The sequence below is a fragment of the Pleuronectes platessa genome, chromosome 3 (assembly GCF_947347685.1).
Source record: "Pleuronectes platessa chromosome 3, fPlePla1.1, whole genome shotgun sequence".
Lineage (NCBI taxonomy): Eukaryota > Metazoa > Chordata > Actinopteri > Pleuronectiformes > Pleuronectidae > Pleuronectes > Pleuronectes platessa.
In genome coordinates this window covers 19,669,826-19,692,957 of record NC_070628.1, presented here as the reverse complement: position 1 = coordinate 19,692,957, position 23,132 = coordinate 19,669,826, and the positions used below count along the sequence as shown (strand labels likewise).

At 41.9% G+C, this 23,132-nt stretch overlaps 2 protein-coding genes across 2 annotated transcripts; both read left to right on the top strand.

Annotated features, from left to right (window-relative positions):
- Positions 1 to 1,052: 1,052 nt before the first annotated feature.
- shoc2 (SHOC2 leucine rich repeat scaffold protein) lies at positions 1,053 to 16,524 on the top strand. Its single transcript, XM_053417876.1, has 9 exons — positions 1,053 to 1,161; positions 4,922 to 5,994; positions 6,369 to 6,506; positions 6,639 to 6,769; positions 7,242 to 7,430; positions 8,282 to 8,404; positions 8,954 to 9,091; positions 9,723 to 9,840; positions 11,681 to 16,524. The coding sequence occupies exons 2-9, from the start codon at positions 5,292 to 5,294 to the stop codon at positions 11,887 to 11,889; spliced, it is 1,749 nt and encodes a 582-aa protein (XP_053273851.1). The 5' UTR covers positions 1,053 to 1,161; positions 4,922 to 5,291; the 3' UTR covers positions 11,890 to 16,524.
- A 3,945-nt stretch (positions 16,525 to 20,469) lies between these two features.
- On the top strand, positions 20,470 to 22,787 carry adra2a (adrenoceptor alpha 2A). The gene is made up of 2 exons (XM_053418476.1): positions 20,470 to 20,752; positions 20,899 to 22,787. Exon 2 carries the CDS (start codon positions 21,104 to 21,106, stop codon positions 22,355 to 22,357), a length of 1,254 nt encoding a protein of 417 aa, XP_053274451.1. The 5' UTR covers positions 20,470 to 20,752; positions 20,899 to 21,103; the 3' UTR covers positions 22,358 to 22,787.
- Positions 22,788 to 23,132: the final 345 nt, after the last annotated feature.

Genomic DNA, 23,132 nt, shown 5'->3' with positions numbered 1-23,132 from the left:
AAAGCAGCATAGAATGACACGGACACACACACGATAATTTGTCTATCCTCTTAATGTGCTTATTTCCAATCATCAGGCGGTGTGGCTTAGTCGGTAAAGCGGTCGTCCTCTCGTCATGCCGGCAATATACTGAGCTCTTAAAACTGGCACGAATTCAATTGACTGCAATATATCTTAAATTTAAATTATTAAATATTTAAAAAAAAATGTAATTAAAATTAAATTGAAAAAAAAAGCAAAACTGCGCGCGCAATTCCTGCGCAATGGGCTTCTGCGCAGGATGTGCGCAGTGGTCTTCTGCGCAGAATGTGCGCAGTGGTCTTCTGCGCACATTGTGGGTTACAGTAGCGTGGGGCTGGCTCATCCCTGTGGCCCAGGGAGCGCATTTCTCCGTGCTGGTTAGGGGTAAATGATGCTGGTCTTCACAGGTGACTAACCTACGCAAGTTTGTAGCCACCACAGGATGGTGTGACGTTACTGTATTGTTTTACATTGCATGTGTCACGTCATGATAAATCAGTCTCTTGTGCCGCCCTCTCGGCATTTTGCACCCTAGGCAACCGCCTATGTCGCCTGTACCAGGAGCCGTCCCTGTCTTTATGTGAATACAGACAAATAAACTGTTTAACACTTAGGTGTCTTATCATTCTTTCTTCAACCATAGTACACGTATCTAGGAGTTTGAATTGGTATGTAAATAAATAAACTCTCTCACACACACACACACACACACACACACACACACACACACACAGATGCATATCCGTATTCGTGCATATCCTCCAGTGTGTACGATTTTATTAATTTTTTGGGGGTCGTTTTTCCTTACTCGAGTTGAAGGATGAGGACAGAGGATGTCACACCTTGTTAAGCCCTGTGAGGCAAATACTGATTTGTGAATATGGCCTATATAAATAACATTTGTTTGATTGATCGATTCAAAGTGGGTCACAAAGTGAGGTCCTGATGTCACAAATAAATCTGTTGAAGCACAAACACACAGTCTTTTTGTTTATGTGTAGAAGTCTCGTTCCTAAGTCTCGTGATAACAGGGGCTAGGCGTGCGAATGACGCAGTTTGGTGTGCGGGGAGGGAGCGGAGCGAGCAGCAGTGTAGGAAAGAGGAGGAAGCAGCGAGGATGGCGGAGTCACACCTCTGAAGGTAAAACACTTTTATTATCACATTAGCAGTGGACGCGATGTCGCCCCCGACCCCGCCCGCCCCCCGTGGCATGCTCACGCACCTTCCCGCAGCTCACGCACGCACTCAGCCTCTCGTTGCGGCGCGTGTGAAGCGCATAAAGTGTCATTTCGCGGTGGCGAGTACGAACGCACTCTTTTGTTCAGCTTCGGAATGGCCGCTGTTTTTCACTGTGTTTTCTTTTTTTCCTCCGCTAATGTTCACCACGGAAACACTGCTCGGACAGCCCGGTACAGTTAGTGGCACCCAGGCGGCGCTCGGTGGCCGCTCTGCCGGGATACGTAGCCACTGCGCCGGGCTGGGCTCCTCCGGTGTCTCCTGCCCGTTTGCGCTCAGCTGGCTGCAGCAGAGGCTTCCCCCTCCTCGGTCGCACTCACGGCCGACGGCTCGTCCGACCGCCGCTCTGCTCGGGCCTACCCTCGCACAGTTAGCCGTGCTGAAAGACAAATCTCACCGCTGGGTGGAAGTAAACGTGTCAGGGGGAAACCTCCACACCCACGGCACCGTCGCCCACGCACAATCACAGCTGTTTGATTTATCTCCCCTCCCGGACCGTGATGTGAGTCCTCTTGCTGAAATCTGGTTAGCCGGCGGTGCTAACTTGTCCGCTAGCTGACGTTAGCAAGTTAGCAGTCTGGCACCACTGACGTTTGCCTGGCTGTTGACGTTTAGCTTAGCTGCTTTTATTTCCTGCCTTGTTGTCAGTGGTTAGCAGGAATAGCTTGTGTGTTTCTCTCTTCTTGGGCTGGACATATTAGACGGAGACATTCCCCTTGTTTCAGCTTCAAGGCTGACTTTGCTGATATTAGACATTTTCATCCAGCTGGAGTTGGCTAACGACCATTAGTTATCTAGTAGATGCTGGGTTAACGGTCAAACCTTATCATGTAGCACTGTCCGCGTCAATGTATATTAACCAGTGACTGCACAGCATCGGCAGCCTTGGTGTGTTTTCCTCGGTATGAGGGCAGTTGATTCGTCTCGGAAGGTGACCTGACTTTTCGAGACATTCACCCTTTTGGTCGTTTAATCTGTTTGCAAAGATTTGCCACTGGCTCACGTAGCCACGAAGCTAGCTCCGTCCTGTGCAGTGCTGTTTAGCAGCTGGGAGCTGCCACCTCACCTATGTCAGGCTGTTTAGTCTCAAACATGAACCTTTAATGTGAACAGGCCACGGTCAGTCCTTGTTGTTGTTGATTCTTGAGCAGTAACAAAGTGTCAAGCAGCAACATGAGCTGGATTTTAGTCATTTCCTGAGTCTGTAGCGTTATTTTTATACCACATATTTTTACATTTGTTTCACACACACACACACACACACGTGCTGTGTTGTATTCTCATATCGACTAACATTGTTGAGTTTCTACTTTGATCCAGAATCCCTTGTAATGGATCAACACAAGCTTGAGAACATTAGCCATTTCTACTTGGGTCTAATGCACTGGCATCAGATGGTTTCAAGATATCCTTAATGGAAAATGAATTAGTCTCCTGCATTAGATTTTCTTCAAAGCTGTATATACGAGTCAGGATTCATAATATTTGCATCTACTGAATGAGTCCTGCTAACTCAATGTAAGTCACAAAAAACTTTTGTCATAACTGATCCCTCACACCTGTATGGTAGACAGATGTGAGGACCTTTAAACAGACTCTTCCCATCAGTGGTGCACTTTTTGACATTTAATTAAAGACATTTAATATGGCTACAAATTGATTCCAACATTTCGTGCACAACAAGTTATCTCTGCATATCCCTGGGCTTTCGCGTGTTGATGCAATTCAGTCATTACATTCATGAACAACTAGTGAGCCCCTTTCTTAAGCTTGTCATGTATGGGATAAGTCACTGAATCTCATGAATTCCTTGTTCTGTGGTTTTCTAACATAGTTATTACCCATAGATTATTATTTTCCTCTCGCTCTTGCTTTTTTGGTGCGCCGAAGACTAAACCTTCCCTGCTTCATTTTTTCATTTTTTTTTTTTTTTTTAGAAACCACTGCATTCATTTGAAAGTTGCATCTGCATGATCTGGACAAACAAATATAAAGCTTTTTATCGTTCGTAAAATATCAACAATAACATGAAAACCAAAAGTATGTTCCTAAGTATTATGTATGAACTGAATTTGCTCAGTTTGAACTTCAACTTTTCCCTCTGGTCTCATTTGTTCTTTTATTAGGTTGAAGATAAAAACATTAGTTGAGAAATACAGGGATGAATTTATACAGATACCATTTACATTCAGTTTGTTATAAACAGATGATACATCAGGCCAGGCACATGGAGAGTACAACCATAAAAGGAAGTTGCCTGCACAGTTTCGATTGGCCCAGCAATCAGTCTGGCCTGGCTATTCTCATTTTATGTTAATGATTATTATATATGTGGCTATGCCTATTCTAGCCTGTACTAGATTTGCAGCTCCTTATTTATGATTTGAAAGAACAGTAGATACATTTTATTTTATTTACAGAACACACTAGTAGGGTTTCTTTCATGCAAGGGGTGCTGCTGTTGACCCAACATTTTTTTTCAACCAAAAGGTCATATGACCTGTTGTTGTGGGGACTTCATGCTTTGAAGGCCACTTCTAAAGATTACTCTCAGCAGTCCTAACCTTTTCACTTAGCTCTGATCCTCAGCCAAACCGGCCTCTCTTTTTCACCACAGCTTAGCTTGTACTAGTTTTAGAGAGCATTACACAGTCACTGAGGTACAACAGAACTGGAGACTAAACAGAGACGGGCCGCCAGAGACATTCTGGCTCAGTTCGTCATCTGGAGGGTTGTTTGTTTCATCTGGTTGCCTTTTTGAGATGTCAATTTGCAGTGTGATTGTTGCATTTCAGACTTTATAGGTGAATGCTAAATAGCTGAATGCATGTCTAGGTGGGGCTTGGAAGCTTACAGTAATGTCAACACCCGCTTGGGCATGTTTGTTTAGTAGGAGCAAGTTGGAGTGAGGTTATCCTCAGTACATTCAGCAAATTTGTGTGGACTGGCACACGCAGTACTGCTTAAGTCATTGTATGAACAACCCACCAAACCTGTTAGAAGTGTTTTACTGTCTTAACCTTTAATGAGGAATATTGTCAAGGCTCCTTTTTTATTTGTTGATTTGTTTGTTTTTTACATGCAGCTTACATTGCACTTAAAGCACACACCAGGCCCTCCTTAAATTTGTTCCCATAATTGATCATTTAAATATATTGGTGTTCTTTTGCATTGTTTCCTATGAAAAATGCATTATATCTGTTCCAAGAGGAGTTTTCTGTGTGGATTTGTGATGGCAGGAAAGCTCAGAGTGTCTCTTTTTAGGCCCTCTGTCTTTTGTAGAACAATACGAGTTTCAACTAACAGCAGTTTATTAGAGGTGTGGTTTTTCTGCAAAATGTCACTGAAACACACATAAAACAAGGAAGCTGCCCACTGCATGCTCCCACATACATTGCCTTCTGCGACACGTCATGGTCTTAAGTTTTTTTAAATTGCTTACTTCTGTTGGAGCTCACTCACCCATTGTTCTCAGTGTGCAGCCCCAGTTATTTGATAGGGTGAAGTGAGGAATTTGTGAATGCTGCCCACCAGAACAAACAAACAAAGTATTGAAATTGGACTTTTAAGATCAGAAACTTCCAGACGGACAATTCAACTGTTGAAATTAATAATACTGAGAATTTGTGTGTAAAAATGGTATTTCTTTTTTCCTCCCAAACAGCAAATCTTCGAGGGATTATAAAAACAACTGCGATGACCTTTGCAGCCTGAAAGAACTTCTGTCTGAACAAGGTCCTGAGATTGTATGCAGTTCAAGAACTTAAGCATGTGGACCATGGATGTCACAATCCTGCTACTTAAAAGGATTTTTTCTTCCATGGCATTTTAACAAAGCAACAAAATATAAAACTATCCAAAAACCCTTGGATCACTAGGCCTTTATTTCAAGGATAATCATAAATGTGTGGGCCTGCACAGGGATGTTTTCTTTAAAGGCCTGCTTGGCTGAGTGTGTCCCTTTTTTCCCAAATAAGTAACCTGACAGAAGAGACTCCCATGAGCAACTCTGCAAGGGGCCCGATAACGTCGACATGAGTAGTACTTTAGGCAAAGAAAAAGATTCAAAAGAAAAGGACCCAAAAGGTGGTCCAGCCGGGAAAGAAAGGGAAAAGGAGACCAAGGCTCTGGCCAGTTTGGTCAAGGATGGAGGCAAAGAATCGAAGACCAAAGGGAAGGATGCCAAAGAAGGAAAGAAGGACACCAGCAGTTCAACACCGGGTGTTGCCTTCTCCGTTGACAATACCATTAAGCGGCCAAACCCGGCAGCAGGTACTCGCAAGAAGTCCAGCAATGCCGAGGTGATCAAAGAACTAAACAAGTGCAGGGAGGAGAACTCAATGAGACTGGACCTATCTAAACGGTCCATTCATATGCTACCCACTTCCATCAAGGAGTTGACGCAGCTCGCTGAACTCTACTTATACAGCAACAAGCTGCAGAGCTTGCCGGCTGAGGTGGGTTGCCTATCAGGCTTGGTCACACTGGCCCTGAGTGAGAACTCCCTGACCAGTTTACCAGACTCCCTGGACTCCCTTAAGATCCTTCGAATGCTCGACCTGCGGCACAACAAGCTGAGAGAGATACCGGCTGTCGTCTACCGGCTGATGTCTCTGACCACGCTGTACCTGCGCTTCAACCGCATCACAACAGTAGAGAAGGACATCAGAAACCTGTCCAAGCTCACTATGCTCAGCATCAGAGAGAACAAGATTAAACAGCTACCTGCAGAGATCGGTGAGTAAGACTAAAGTGTAAGGATGGTTGAAAACATATGTAGGTGGAGCAAGAAGCCAACCATTCTCCAACAAGTTGGAATTCAATGTTATATCAGTAATTCACATTCTATGAATCCAGCTCGATCTAGTATATTGTACGCTGTCTAATTTTACTGTAAGAGAATGATCTGGTTTTTAAAACTTTGCAAAGATACCACCAAGAGAAATTTGTCATTGACAAGATGTTGTGAATATTGAATATTTAGATTTTCTGAATCAGGAATTAAAAAAATTCTGAAAAGTTGTTGGTCCTTTGTACTGAGGCTGTGTTACTGAAAGCACTTTCATCTCAAAGAAATTAAGCATTTGAGTTTTGCTTGCTTCTTTCTGCAGGGGAGCTTTGCAGCCTCATTACTCTAGATGTTGCCCATAACCAGTTGGAACACTTACCGAAAGAGATTGGGAATTGCACACAGATAACCAACCTCGACCTGCAGCACAATGAGCTCTTGGACCTACCAGAGACTATAGGTAACTGAACTCAGTATGACTCAGCATTTAAAGCATTATTTTTTGTTTAATTGTACCAGTCAGACTTCTACTAGAGTTTTATAAAAGTTACAAATGTAAAATGTAATGGCAAGGTTTTTTGTGTTGTCTCAGGGAATCTGGCCAGCATAAATCGCTTGGGTCTGAGGTACAATAGATTATCAGCCATCCCCAGATCATTAGCCAAATGTCGAGAACTGGAGGAGCTGAACCTTGAAAACAACAACATTTCAGTGTTGCCAGAGGTAAGTAGAACATGGAATTTTATCTCAAATATGATTGCAGAATAATACTGAGTAATAGAAATAACAATTGGTTCCAAGCTTACTTTGTTTTTTTAGCTAATATTTACTTTAGTTTCTGCGTATGAAAAACTGGAAAAACAAATTGACAAACATAAAACTCATTTTAGAACCTCAACCCCTGCTGTACCTGTGCTCCTAAATGTATTGACATTTATGTTTTTTAAATGTATTTCTGCATTGGTACACCTTAGCCACAGAGTGTTACACCACAACACACAGTCCTTCAAATATATTTTTGCACCAAGGACTGTGCAGAAACAGTTTTGCAGAAAAGGTTTTCTTGAGTGTCTGCTATTAACCATGGGTGTGGTTTATGGTTACTAATGCATCCAGTGTAATAATCACAGCCTAAAGTGATATAGTCCTCTCCTCATATTGTCTCAATAATGCCTCTGTTTCTGTACTTGACCAGGGCCTGCTTTCAAGTTTGGTCAACCTGACGAGTCTAACACTGGCTAGGAACTGCTTCCAGTCTTATCCTGTGGGCGGACCATCCCAGTTTTCCACCATCTACTCCCTCAACATGGAGCACAACAGAATCAATAAGATACCCTTTGGTATCTTCTTCAGGGCCAAAGTGTTGAGCAAGCTTAACATGAAGGTACGAACATGTGCATATTTATCTCCATAAGATAGATTGATGCATGACCCCCTTTACACTGTCTGCTCTGTAATTTATTTTTCATCAAAATCAAGTATTATCACAGTTAAACTCTCACTCCGGACATTTTGACTTGTCATAGTAGGATATTTTTTATCAATGTCCCAGTACGTCATGGCACTCTGACATTGAAGACAATAGCAGGATCCTGAAACAGTAGCATCTCAATTGAAAATAATCATGAATACATTTATTTATTTCTACAACTGTGTTTTCCAACAGTGACATGTCAAACTATCTTCAGTGAAAAGGCCATGATTTTAACCTCTGTGTCAAACAGTAAAATTATTAGAAATATGGAAGTTTTAAATTTTTAACGAATCATATTTTTTGATAAATGTAAATCTGAGGTGATCAAGTCTGTTTTGTTGGTCTTGGATCAATTTCTAATATAACTGAGCTGGCACTGTGAAGGTGGATGTAAAAACGCCTAAACCATGGTCATCATGAGACATGATGACCATTCCAAAGACTGAAGCTCCTGATGCACATTAAATACTAACAGGGAAACTGTAATGAGAGAACTACTGTTTACTTTCGCTCAGAGCTAAGACTGTCTTAACAGCGCCTCCGTCAAAGTCTGTGTTGGATTACAACCAGTACAGACAATTCAAAAGTCCCTAACTCGTACTAGTTGTATTTCCACCCTGGCTGTAGTTTGGATTTATACCTCCATTTATGGTAGCACAAAGTAACATAGCTGACAAAGTGCACTGCTCCGCCTCACACAGCATGGTCCCTGTGAAATGTCAGTTATTTAGATTATAACGGTATTTCATTGTCTTCCCCAGGACAACCAGTTAACATCTCTGCCACTGGACTTTGGCACATGGACGAGCATGGTTGAGCTCAACCTGGCCACGAATCAGCTGACAAAGATCCCTGAGGACGTCTGTGGTCTCGTCTCTCTAGAGGTGAGCCTCACGTACAAACACAGTGTATAGTAGGGATTTAGCCCCCTCTATGAAGAGGTAGAAAGTCTCACTACATAAATTGTATATTTTGTGCAAAGAATATGAATAGAGGTGAAAGAGCCTTTATCTTAACACATTTAATCCCTCATCTTGAAGATGATGGCTGACGTTATAAACATGGATACTGACTCGTGCCAGTAGGTTTTGGGTTTGGTTAAAAGCTACTATCGCACAGACCTGTTTCCTCAAACCTGTAGATATATAATACCTCCTTTTACACCAACAATAAGCAGGTACACATGGAGTTTTAAATGCAGGTAAACCAGCTCAACAAGGCTCCATTCCCATTGCCAGACGCAGAGTTTGCCTTTCAGTCTTTTCCCTCAGTGAGTCCTGCGCAACACCAGAAGTGTTTTGAAAAGCAATGTGCCAGGAGCTTTACTGTCTTCCCGGTGTTATATCCTGCACGATAGAGGAAAGAAATCTCTGTTCAGTGTTGTTCCCAAGATGTAGAAAACAATAAATATACAAACGTCATTGTCTTCACAGGTGTTAATATTGTCCAATAATCTTCTCAAGAAGTTACCACATAGTATTGGAAATTTGAGGAAGCTACGAGAGCTTGACTTGGAGGAAAACAAGTTGGAATGTCTGCCTAATGAAATCGCTTATCTTAAAGATTTACAGGTAAGTTCTCTACTTCTCTCCTTTGGCTCCTTCTTTTTTGCAGAATATTTTCACTTTTGTTTCGCAGAATCAGATTTTCGTATATATAGCCAACAACTAGTCATGTCTTTTGTTTTTTTTAAACCCTTACTTCTCACTGCCCCAGTCTTTGTTGCTTGTCATCACATTTAGATTTACATTTCTGTAAGACCTATTTTCAAGTAAAAGCTTAGGACTGAGACTTCTGTTAGACAAAGCAGATGAGTTATTTCCCCCCGGTTATTTTCTTACTCCGAAATCAGACCAAGAGTTTCTTCCAAGAACAAACTCTTTAAGTTACAGGTTGGAAATAAACTCAAAGTTGTGAAGTGTCACTACATCAAGTTAAAATTGAAAGCTATTGTACTTACAATTATTTAAGCTTTATGGAAGAAGTTCCTGGGCATTGAGGAATGGTCAGTGATTTTTTATCTTAGTCAACAATAAATGGTTTGAATGTCTTGACAATCAAAGCGATCATTTTTATGTCCACTCTGTTTAACAGTTGCTGGTGAATGTTTTTCTTGTTTCAACAAAGGTTTAATTTTTTTGCTTGTGAATTTACTTGATTCCTTTTCTCACTCAACATCCTGCGTTTTCACTCTTTCATTAGAAATTGGTGTTGACAAATAATCAGCTGACTACGTTACCCAGAGGCATCGGCCACCTCACCAACTTGACTCACCTGGGTTTGGGAGAGAACCTGCTGCAACACCTTCCCGAGGAGATTGGTAAATGCTTATTTCTTCCTCTACATGTTCGCGGCTTGAAAAATATTACTGTACTCCTCACTGCTTCAGACAATGGCAGTTTGTTTAAGTGGTGGTAGGGAACAAGAGCTGATCACGACTGTGTATGAACTCGACTCTATTTCTGGGAGATTGGTGGGAATTTGAAAAATTCAGCAACTTGTCTCTAAAAACACAATTGAGACTTTTGGCACATAATTCTGTCAAAAATGATTTAATTTAGAACTCTCTAAAACCCTTGCTCAATTTAAACTAAACGCAATTCTTTTCCCATATGCCTTTTAAAGTATTCAGTTTCTCTCATATAGAAGAAATACTTGAAAAGTAAGCAAACCGAAATAAAATAATTGTCCATACTTTTTCTTTTTGGAAAGGATACTTGTTGTCTCCCTGCAGTTTTAAGCACAGTTTCCCCACACTGAAAAAAACTAAAAATATATCACCTGTTCACAGACATGATTAGTATTTGTTTTAAACATTTAAGAAAATCCTATTATCCAAAAACACAAATAAACCTTTTTTTTTTTAACCTGTAACGTTGTTCACCAATAAAAGCTAAACTTATCCATAAGGATTTAAGAGCTTAGCAGTCGACAGTATGTCCCACCTCTACTTTCCTTGGAGTGATTGGTCCAGCCTGGTTAGGCTGTTTACTGCTGAGGTCAAGAGTTTAGATGCAGCTTAAAAAGGCTAGAAGAAGGAGCTGAAGCTGGTTGTATTTTTAGAGTATTCACACTGGACCCAGAACTTTATACCGATAGCGTGTTGGGCATCTGTCTTTAAGATCTCATCCACGCAGCCAGGGGTTGGACAAATAATTCACCCAACAAATTTAGTAGAGTGGAGTCCGAAGGGTTTGTCAATCAACCCCAGGCTATTCTGATTGTCAATTATACTCATTTAAATTTTTATATTTTTGACTGACTGTCAGATAAGATGAGTAATTTGGATACGTTAACTTGTGTCCAAAGAATCATGGTCATTTTATTTCAGTTATTTAAATCCTATCATAGATCAAACAATAAACCCAAAGAAAATAATCAGTAGACTTTTTTTTTTGCAGACATGAGTATCAAAATTTCTTTGATATATGTATTAGGATATATTTCTATTCTATAGAAGTATTATAAGTTCTGTTGTGATGCATCAAAACAATGTGGTTTGACTGTAACGGTAGAGAAGTAGTAAGAGGCCCTTTCGTGTTCCCAGAAATCCTATTTGAATATCTCCTTTTTAACTTTGCAAGAATTTAACTTGGAACAATTCATTGACCTTGATGAAATATATATCTGGGACATTTAAGGGAACTGATACACTATATATGGACAAAGGTATTGGGACACCTACACATTACACCTTCAGGAGCGTTTATGACATTCAATTCTAAATCCATAGGCAACTTGCCCAACCATGCCTCTATGAACCTTGCTTTGTGCACTGCAGCAGAGTCAGGCTGAAACAAAACAGGGCCTTCCCCAAACTGCTATCACAAAGTTGGAAGCGTATAATTGTCCAAAAGACTTGATAAGCTGAAGCATTAAGAATTCTCTTCTCTGGATCTGAGGGGCCCAGTCCAACCAATGGCCCTGAATTCAATGATAGAGGTGTGTTTCAATGCTTTTTGTCCATATAGTATATCTATGAGTGTGTACAATGTGGTCCACCTTATATGGCATGAAGGGGACTGTTGGGCCTTGGCTGAGGTATGTGATCTACTGAGTGTCATCTGACTTTATTCATGCCGTCTGGAGGCTGTATGTTTCCCTGACTGTTTCCCTGGATGATAGTTTATTTTTGAACACTGCCTGCCGTCTATCCTCAGGTACACTGGAGAACCTGGAGGAACTGTACCTCAACGACAACCCCAACCTGCACAGCCTCCCGTTCGAGCTGGCCCTCTGCAGCAAGCTGTCCATCATGAGCATCGAGAACTGTCCCCTCAGCCACCTGCCTCCGCAGATCGTGGCTGGAGGCCCCTCCTTCATCATCCAGTTCCTCAAGATGCAGGGACCGTACCGTGCCATGGTCTGAGCCAAGAGCAGCTCAATCCCAGTCCCACTTATCCCCAAAACCCTTCAGTTGCTCAGCACCCTCTCGCCTGGCGCCCCCCCCCCCCCTCCACACATTAGGTGTATCATACACTGTAAAGAAAACAGACTCGCCACAATCAGCGTCGAGAGGGGAAGCGAAAGGAGGAGGAGGAGGAGGAGGAAGAAGAAGAGGAAAACATTTCTTTCTCCATCCTTAGGCAGAAACGAGGTGAATCCTTGGAGACTTGACTCATGTGTTCCTCCAGAGTTTATCACAGTCATTTTAGGACCCCAGCCGAACCCCTGCTCATCTTTCATTCCGAATCATACAAGAGGAAAAATATTTCCATCTCTTTGCCAAAACTGAAGATCTATAAAATTATATATATTGAGTAACTGTGAGCTAAGTGGCAAGTCTTTTAACCATATAAACCATGCTCCCATTGCCAATGTATTTACAGTAATTACAAGCATCTATTATGTGAGCAAGGATACAATTGTATGCAAAAACAAACAAAAAAAGTCTTTTGAACTTCACATTTACTGCTGCTGCCGTAATTTTAACTGTCATCTTGTTATATTTTCTTTTGATATTCCTTTTTTTTATCATCTTCCCTCGAGATAACTTATGTTAATTGCTTCTTGACAATAGAGAACAAAGGTCTAATGATGGTGTGTTAATTTCTTATTTTCATTTTCATTTTTTAAAAATCTTTTATGTTTTCTTTTTAAAAACTGTGCCTATGTTTAGAGTGATCCAGTGGTTCATGTCTAAACTCAATTGTCCATGAGAATACAAAGATATAAATTATTTCAATATTTTTTTTATTACTGCTGTTTTTTCTTTTTACTTTTCGGTGTTTCTTTTTGCTGTTGCATTAATCTGTTCAAACAGGCGATATCAGATGTACAATAGGGTGATTGGAGATCCTTTTAACAAATAGCAGCAGTAGTTGTTCAGCATTAAGCTAGTAATGTATACATATGAGAAATGCCAATCAAACATGCTTGAGGGGGAGAGAAAAAAAAAGTAGGTTGGACTTGAACGGGCGGCGCTGTGACCCCTCCGTCTGTGTGTGACCACATGATGTTGGAAACAAGTCAAACATGTGTAGGTGATGTGGTAAGTGCTCAGAGACGCTTTTATATATGTATACAAATCCTGGTTGTTGCCCTGAGTGCAATTTTTTGTTCCGTTTACTTGTTTTACATTATCTTCAGTGGTGGGCTGCAGAGCTGTAATCCAGTTGACCAACATATCAGACGTTATCTGGTTTGAAGCGCACGGTGGGTGTATCAGCTTCAATCGAGGTTTCATAATAAAACATTGACAGGTAAATTCTTCTTGACAATTCTTTTTTTGTTAGTACCTTTTTTTTAAAACAGGGTCTTCCCAGTAATCTTAATGACATGATAGAAAATATTCCCTTGATTTGAATGTTTTTTTTTTTTGTATCTCATATTTGTCCCACACTGTCCTGGCAATGCTGCTGCTCTCATGCACTTTTTTTTTTTTCCCCAAACAGACATTGGCAACCTATATTTTGGCAAAAACACAGTAGCCTCTCATTGATTATTTTGAATGGGGGCATTTTTTTGTTTCATAAAGAAGTATTTTATCTGGTAACGGTTTATCATGTAAATTTGTATCAATTTAAATATTAATGTTGAGTTTCTCGGAACAGAATATAATAATTTTTCTTTGGGGGAAGTTTTTTCCTGTCAAACTGTCAAAGGGTCATTGTGGATATGATATGGTTCCGAATTCCCATATCCTGCTTTCTCTATTGCAAGTGAAACGGCTTATCGCAGTTCAGATAATTTGAAATCAATTCACGTTTAATTGTTTATTGTATTGTTTATTTAGTGTATTCAATTAGTATTATTTCAAGTGACTGTACATTAAAAGTCCCAACAAAAGGTAATCAAACCAAACATTTTATTTTCTTCTTAAAAATGTGTTGCATCCTGACTATATTCAATCGTGTGTGTGTGTGTGTGTGTGTGTGTGTGTGTGTGTGTGTGTGTGTGTGTGTGTGTGTGTGTGTGTGTGTGTGTGTGTGTGTGTGTGTGTGTGTGTGTGTGTGTGTGTGTGTGTGTGTGTGTGTGTGTGTGTGTGTGTGTGTGTGTGTGTGTGTGTGTGTGTGTGTGTGCGCGCGCGCGCAGCGCTCATCTCTGGGGGGGTCGGGTATGGCTGGTGGGAAACCATGTACCGCTGCTTCTAATTTACCAGCAGAACATATTGCTGCTTGTTTGTGGACTTATGCTGTATGAGACTGGGGGGGGGGGGGGGGGAGCATGAGGCGGGAAACCATCCACTCCCGACACTGATGCAGACTTTCATTTGGAAAACATAAAGCCCCTGACGAGGAACGAATCCACTTACCTTTTTTCTTTCTTTTTCTCGATTTCGCCCGGTGGGTTTCTCACAGATCAAATCGTTTGGACACAACGATAAGACGACACAGGAAGGTGCATATTTGAGCTTAACGCAGTTACAGTAACAGACTGTCGGGAAAAGACAAAAAAAAAAAATGTAAAAAGGGCTTTTTCTGTGTTCATGCTCAACAACACACCGGAGGCATTGCATTCCTGGGTTTTATATAAAAGCTTTTGAAGTTTCTTTTGTGTATTTGATTTACTTTTAGGTGTAAACAATTGTGTGAAAATGCCTTCAATGAGTACTCAAGGGTGAGATGTGCATTAGGTGTGCAGCAAGAGCGCTGTGACCCATTTTTACATTCAGTCTCTCTGTTTATACTTTTATCATGTGCCATCCTGCGAGGTTGAGAATGCCAATGTATGAAGAGGAGGAGGATGATGATGATGGAGGGGGGGGGCTTAAAGGCAGAACCTGAACAGGGCTAAGCGCCCGGAGAGCATTTATCAGATCCTGGAATGTAGTAAATACTTGCTGCGGAGGGGATGGAGAACAGCGACTGGGCCGTTCAGTTGAAGGTGTGACCAGTTGGATCAAAGTGATGACTGTGTGTTGGGCACTGGTGCATCCTGAATAATCGGAGTATAATTGGTGTTTATTTTTCTATCGTCTGTGACTTTTAGGCCATGGCGAGCATCACAGAATCAAAGTAATTTTGCACCTTAAGCTTTTTTTTCTTCTTCTTTTTCCTCCCTCTGAATCGTACAACTTGTCTTTTTCCTGCCTGGTTGTTTTGTACAGGAACCAAGCATGTTGAACACATCTTTGACATGATTTTGTCTGGTTCAGAATCAGGCGTTTTTGCATAAAGGACTTGGATTTAGTGGCTATTTGGTGTTTCTGCAAACGCTCCCTTTTTGTATATTGCAAAGGGTGTTGAAGCATTGTGTGGCAATGCTTCTCCTACTTAATCTACATTGACAAGCAGCCTTAATGGTCTTTTCTATGTGTTTGTTTGGCTATTTCTTGTGACTATGGCCACTGACTGTACTTGATGACAAGCAACTGGTCGTTACAATGTAAATTTGGATTGAGTTTATTTCTGTCTTATTTTTTCCTTTTACTCTGTACAGTAAACGGTAGACTCAGTATTACAAAAAATCTGTAATGTGATGAGTTTTACAAAAAAAGACAAATAGTGCGACGGAAGGTGATGCCATTATGCTACCAAGTGGATGTGCATTAGCTTGCGTCTCACTTGTCTTTGGCATTAAAGGGGAATTCCACTAAAACTGACTTGCATTGTTTTTCTGCTAAAGCAGATCCTTTTTTGACATAAATCACCAAGATGTTTTGCTTTTTTAAATAGTTTTTCTTTATGAGTCATATCAGATTCAAGTCATGAGATCAGGGGACATGAAATTATGCGACATCAACTTTTAATTGTCTGGAATTGTAAAAAAAAAAAAATCTTGAAAGCACATAACTACATAAATGTCAACTTGTCCTTAATTAAAACATGCCAGTTTTGGTGGAATAGCCCTTTAATGAGGAGCCGCCTGGGATTACCCACTGCGCTCCCATACCTGAAACCCTAAATCCCACCCACACACACTCGAGAGCTCACACACGTCTATACTATCTCCACACGTACTTGACTGCCTTTACGCGCACCAAGCAGAACCTTTATGAACGTTTGATTTAATCAACAAAGACAGATAATCATTTGCTTTTTCCTTTTTATTTCTTCCTCTTAATGTCAGTAAAGGGATCTGGGTCCATGGGTAGAAGCAGAGTTTTTGGGTCAGTTGTCTCTTGGACGAGCAGATGCAGACATGACTACCTCTATGTGAGTCTCTATTGCTAACCACAGTGAGCAAGATCCAGTGTGACGTGTTTCTACCTGTGTACATACTGTACAGAGCTGCAGGTTAGCAGCAGGAGCTTGGATTCGGACCAGCAAATTCAATTGAAAGTTTCTTTATGAGGCATCCTTCTGTTGCTTTGACTTTTGGTTTTATGCCTTTACAAAGTATTATTTGGCAAATGGATGAGACAAAAAAATCCACTGATTTGTGCGCTTGGTTGTAAATGACAAACTTTATCGATGCCGCCCCATTGTAAGACAGTTATCCTGAAACCAACTGGCTGCAGAGAGCTACTTTGCAGCTGAGTGAGAATGACCATGTTTGGTGATGTTCTGTATGTACATACATCTTTTTAACTGTAATAAACTGATAAATATTTACAAATTTATCATGTGTGATGTGTGTGTGTGTGTGTGTGTAATAATTCAGTTTCACCGAACATCTCTGTTACTATGGAAACCTCGATACTGACCTAATTGCATAAGGGACTATTTATTTTTGTTTTTGTTTAAAACAAAAGGAATTCACATCTTATCATGGATTGTAATTATTAGTAAGGATGATATTCAACTTCCAAGGGCTGAATGATGCGTACAATTTTCTTTTCATTTTTGGTAAAGTATGCTGATTTAATTTATTAATGCTTCATTATTCTAATCTCTCAACTATGAATTGCATTTCAAAATATCTTGTAGCATTGCCATCATAGAAAAACATACAAAATATACAAATCAAAAACCTTGGAGCACTGAAACAGAGAGGAAATGTTCACATCGATAAATATTGAGCAACAATGAATACATATAGAAATCATTTCTAATAATTATCATTATGGTTTGTTTCAGATGGATTTTATCTGTAAAACACAAACAAGGCTGAGCATCAAAGAACTAACTTCAAAATATGCTTTTGTTAAAATACAGCTAAACGTGTTCTTCTCTGCAGCCGCTCTCACAAGTGCTGTTGTGAAACATTGATTTTAATTTTTTCCTGTGCAGTAACGAAAATCTCCTTCAGGGAATAAACCTGCAAACGCTGCTCGGGCTCACATGCAGAAATAGAGACTGCTCCTGTTCTCAACATATAATATAACTATATTGCAGGTGTGATTTGAAATGAAAAAGGAGCGTGTGATTCTGCACTTTGCCTTTAAACCTTATCCCAGATTGATCATACATCATCTCACAGTGTGTGCTCCACTTATTGATTTAGTATTCCATAATTTATTTGCTCTCACTTACATCACTTGATCAATACAGATTATGTACTGACAAATAGTTTAAGGGGCAGTAGGCCTCAGGTGTATTTTAAATACATCAATTTCTTAGTGTATTTCTTTTAATATTATTTCTCAGCAGTGTCCTGAGCTGTGGTTCTGCTCCAGTGCAACACCGACCCCTGCTGGAGAATTAAAATATCATTAGTATTGAAAGATTGAAGCTACCTTCGATCCATTTCTCTAATAGAGTTTTGCCGCCTCATTGAACACTGATCACTTCTGATTTGTTTTAATTTTCCATTTAATGTGATTAAAATGAGTTATTGTTTGCCTTGTTTCACTGTATTGTAGAGTTCTGTACTCCTCTACAAAACCCTCTGTGTAGGTCGCAGAAGAAGAGAGAGAACCCAGAGATCAGTGACCTCTTCATCCTCACCCTCATCACATCTCTCTGTAAACACCAGGTTTGGTTTTCTCCTCCCTCCCACGCTGTCTCTCGTGCACGTGCTCGTGCAGCTGGGAGGCTCCTGCAGGAGACGACAGGTGTCACTGTATCCTCGCGCTTTTGTCTCAGGCCTCGTGCATCACCAAGCGACCAGAGGAGGAAGAGGAGATGGTGTGTTTACCCTACAAGACACAGACGCATACAAACGCACGCGCGCGCACCCACACACACTTACAGGCTTGTGACCTCAGCTGCTCCCCACTGGAACCAGCAAATCATCTTAAAAATGAATTGTTATAATAAAGAAATTTTCATTTGAGTTGAATTTCGTTATTGCCTGAGGGCAAGTTTTTACATATTCAACTAACATCTTGTCTGACCAGAAGATGAACTGGAATCAAATACTTGAAAACCATCTTTATAAAGGGAACATCTGGGACTAGTTTGGAAATTACAGACCTATAGTGCGCTTTAATAGAGATGTCACGTGATCTAAAAGACACATTTACTTCTCAGATCTCGTTTTCAATTCACAAATACAGACTGCTGAACGGAGTATTATATATCCAGCAGGAATTCAGTGATTGTAGTATTAAAGATTCACGATTAAACCCAGTCAAAGTCATAAGGGCAAACACAGACACCACCAAGTCAGCTCTACATGTAGGAAAATGTGTCAGTTACAATCCCAACCCATGTGTGTGAGAGTGACAGACACTAGAGTCAGAAACCCTTCCCTCCAGTTACCTCCAGCACACACTGAGGACCAGGAGTGTGTACTCTGTGTCCCTCCACAACGTCTGAGAAACGTCCTCCTCCAAGCCAAACCTCCCACAGTGAGTTTTAACTTCACCACAGACGGCGAACACAAACAGTACATTAAGCTGTGAGAGCCAGGGCCGGAGCCTCTGTGGTGGAGCTGGGGCCCCGGTTCCTGGAAGACTCTGTGAGTTTGGAAATGATGAATCCCCTGATGGACGAAATCTGAGGAAATGTCCTTTTTGGCTTTTTCGTCGGTTTGCTGAAATGATGCGAAACATCCATCAGTGGTGTACGGCCACAAAAGGGGGGGGGGGGGGGGTGCAGGGAACTGGAGTTTGATTGTGATTTCTAAGTGAAATTGACCACAAGCTAGAGCAGTTAAATGATAGTACGCAAAACGTTGCCATGTATAGTGACTAGTCTAATAAACCATGAAATATGGACTCAGTGAACATTGTGTGATTCTCTCAGTTTTATGTAAGCCTACATCTCCTGAACATCGTCCCTCTTACAGCTGGGTAATTACATTTCAGTCACATCAAACGTAATCACTTCATCGGTGTGAAAATGAATTAGCTCACTTAAACTCTTTATGACTTCTCTTACATGACACGTCTCAGTTATGAAAGGAGAGTAAAACGTGATGGAGCTGAGGTCTCTGCTCTGACGAGGGGGGGGGGGGGGGGGGGGGGGAGACGGACTCCCTCTCCCTCTCCCTCCGCACATGAGGGGTGTGAGGCGGATCAATACATTAAGTTTGGTACAAAGTAATAAAAACGCCTCTGCTGATATCCACGTGGTGTGGCTCTGATGGCTGCTGCTTAGCAACCGAGTCCAGCTGCTGCACTGCAAAAAGTGTCTGTGCACCCCCCCCCCCCCCCCCCCCCCCCCCCTCCCCCACACACACACACACACATTACTCCTTAAGTAATATGTCCACATTAAGTCAGGGAAATGGACCAAAAAAGTAGATGGAACATTTCTTATATGATTCCAGTTTTTAAGTTTCAGTAAAAGAGTAGAGAGTAGATATTAATTAATTTGCTACTAAACCAACCATCAGACTTAAGGAGGGAAGTGAACACAATGGGAGTCAACGGACTGATAACTGGATTATTATCAACAATCTCGATATCATCTGATAAATTGCGATAATCTTTATTGAGGAAAATATACTGATAACAGTTTTTTTTTAAAGGGGAAAAACTGAAAGGAGTGCTGTTCAGCTTTGATTGATACATTTCTCTTCTGCTCTGTTAGTCACCTCACTGACAGTCACTGATTCTATTTTCCCTGTGATATTATCACTTTAATGAAAACTGATTCTGTCATAAGGTATTTAATGGAAACTTACTTATAATCCTTATCGTGTATGTCAGTATTGCACATGCAAACACAATTCATTTCATTTCCATTTATTAAATTAAATACATCATTGAATTATTTTTTTAACTCACGAGAGCCTTGAACTAAACTATTTTACAGAATCGGAGGTCATACCATCTGTGTATTTAATTTAGTTTGCCTTCTATTGCTTTTGTATTGTTTTCCTCCTTTAACTATTTCTTAATTTGGATTTATCCTTTTAATTCATTTGCCTCTTTTATTCTACTCGTTTTTAATCCCTTTTATTTTGTTTTAAATTGGTCTTTTTGATGTACATTCTGGTCTCAGCGTTGTTTTTGACACCTCGCAGTGTGCTTTCTGGATAAACATTTAATTAATCCATGTCATTTTCCTCCGCTGCTCCCCCTCCAGTCATCCTGTGCGTTATTACGCACCGTGTTATGTCAGACCCGCATGTTGACACCCTGTGGACGCATAGTGACCCGGTGCGCGGGACACTTTTTGCAGCGTGCGGGCTATAAAGAGAGGGAGTGGCGCGCACTGGTGAAGGAGAGAGACTCGCTCCACACGCACAGACGCACACACACAGACAGAGGCAGCACGGCAGCGCCCGGGATAACATGATTATCGCTCCATTAGCTCCTCCGCCGAGCAGCGGCTGTAGATGCGCAGGGATCACAGCGGGGGAGAGAGGGTGAGACACCGGGGGGAGACTTGACGCCTCATCTTGCCCATGGATCCGCTCCGCGTCTGGATCTGCGTAAAGAAGTTACCCGCTCTCTGCGCCTTAATGCCCGTGCGTCTCTGGCACTGGAGAGGCTGCGTACCCGCTTGTTTCCTCAGGTAGGATCAACTCACACTATATAAGTCTTATTCTCTGTCAGTGTTGGTCAAGGGAGGGAGTTCGTGTAATAAATGACTTGTTCTAATTGGTTGTAGAAAGTCTAAGTATGACGAAAGATCTGATTTTTGATTTTGTTTCCCGACAGACTGAAACATAATTAGAGCTTCTCCTTGTGGAGGCAGCAGTGCACGATGAAAGAGAAACATCCAGCCGGAGAAGCCTAACAGGAGTGATTCAGACGCTTCCCGTCTCTGCTGCTGCTCTGAGCTACGAGCTCTGTGCTTCCTGGTGGATGATATTTTATTAACCTCAGCTGAACTCACTTAGAAGAAGTGGGCCGACCTGCTCCGATGGAGTTTATCAACGACACCAACCAGACTCTTCCAGAGGTGGCCCAGTACAGCCTCCACATGTCCCTGCCGCTCACCGTGCTGGTGGGGATGATGATCCTGCTCACAGTGTTCGGTAATGTGCTGGTGGTCATAGCTGTGTTTACAAGCCGGGCCCTGAGGGCTCCTCAGAACTTGTTCCTGGTGTCCCTGGCGTCAGCGGACATTTTGGTGGCCACCCTGGTGATGCCCTTCTCCTTGGCCAATGAGCTTATGGGATACTGGTACTTTGGCGAGGTGTGGTGCGAAATCTATCTGGCACTCGATGTTCTGCTCTGCACTGCCTCTATCGCCCACCTCTGTGCCATCAGCTTAGACCGCTACTGGTCCATCACACAGGCCATCGAGTACAACCTGAAGAGGACGCCGCGCCGCATCAAGTGCATCATCTTCATCGTGTGGGTCATTGCGGCAGTTATCTCTTTCCCGCCACTCATCACCATGGAGAAAGAAAACAGGCAGGAGGACCCCGTGTGTAAGATAAACAATGATAAGTGGTACGTCATCTCCTCCTGCATCGGCTCCTTCTTCCTCCCTTGCGTCATCATGGTGCTGGTCTATGTGCGGATCTACCAGATCGCCAAGAAGCGGACGCGGGCGCCTCCAGGAGACAGGAAGCGGAAGGTTATGCTGAAAATGGGCCCCATCGCTGCTGTCGACCCGAAGGAGAACGGCGTAGGAGCTGAGGACCACGAAAACCTAAACGGCAAGAGGGACATCGAGCTGAAGGAGGGAGTGGAAGGAGAAGAAGGGCCAGACGAGGAGAAAGAGGACGTGAACGGGGTGGACATCGAGGAGTCGTCTTCTTCTGAGCACAAAGTGAACAACCCCTGCTCGATCAAAAAGAAATCGTCCAAGGGGAAAACCAAACTGAGCCAAATCAAACCGGGTGAGGAGGGCCATGTCCAAAAGCGGAGGCAGAGCACCAAAGGCAGCCGCTGGAAGGGCCGCCAGAACCGGGAGAAACGGTTCACCTTCGTCCTAGCCGTGGTCATCGGAGGGTTTGTCATCTGCTGGTTTCCCTTCTTCTTTACCTACATGCTGATGACCTTGTGCGAGTCCTGCCCCGTGCCTGACACCCTGTTTAAGTTCTTCTTCTGGTTCGGTTACTGCAACAGCGCGCTGAATCCCATCATCTACACCATCTTCAACAATGACTTCAGGAGGTCGTTCAAAAAGATCCTGTGCAGGAGGGACACGAGAAGATACGTATGACGGACTCCATCTTTGTGTACATACCTCTTTTTGTTACTATGTTGTACATTAATCATAAAGTGTCTTGTACATAGATCACTGACTCATGAACGCTCTATAGGTGTAACTGCTTGAAAAGGCTTCCACAGGACTTTACATGCAGCGTCTTCTTTTCAAAACATCCACCGCCCACAGCTTCCACATGACCACACGGAGAGAAGGACCCAGTGAAGCCATGCTTTTATTTAAACGTTATTTTTATTTTTATAAAACCAACAAAGTGATATGTGTTGTATTTTTAACGACAGTATGTTGTGCAAAATGAACTGTTTCGATATTTGTCTCTATTTTGAGGATGATGATGAAAGTGATGATGATGGTGATGATGACTCTTTAAAGAATAAAACCCATTTCATCAACTGGTCCCAGCACTCCAAACCCTGCTAAAGCATCACATTGGTGACGTTATCTTTTTGCCTGTAACATTGTTTGTATTCACACACACCCACACGCACACACACACACACACACACACACACGCACACACACACACACACACACACACACACACACACACACACACACACACACACACACACACACACACACACACACACAGGCAGGAGGGGCGAAGGGCCCACATAACATTAAAATGAACTGAATTATATAAAACACTTGAATGGGAATTTGCTCTCAGAACATGAACAAGTGTTTTGGGTGAGTTCCCTCAGACTAATGAAAAGCTGTTGGGATCCATGTGAAGAAGTGGAAGGTGGATGAGGAGGAGGGACACACT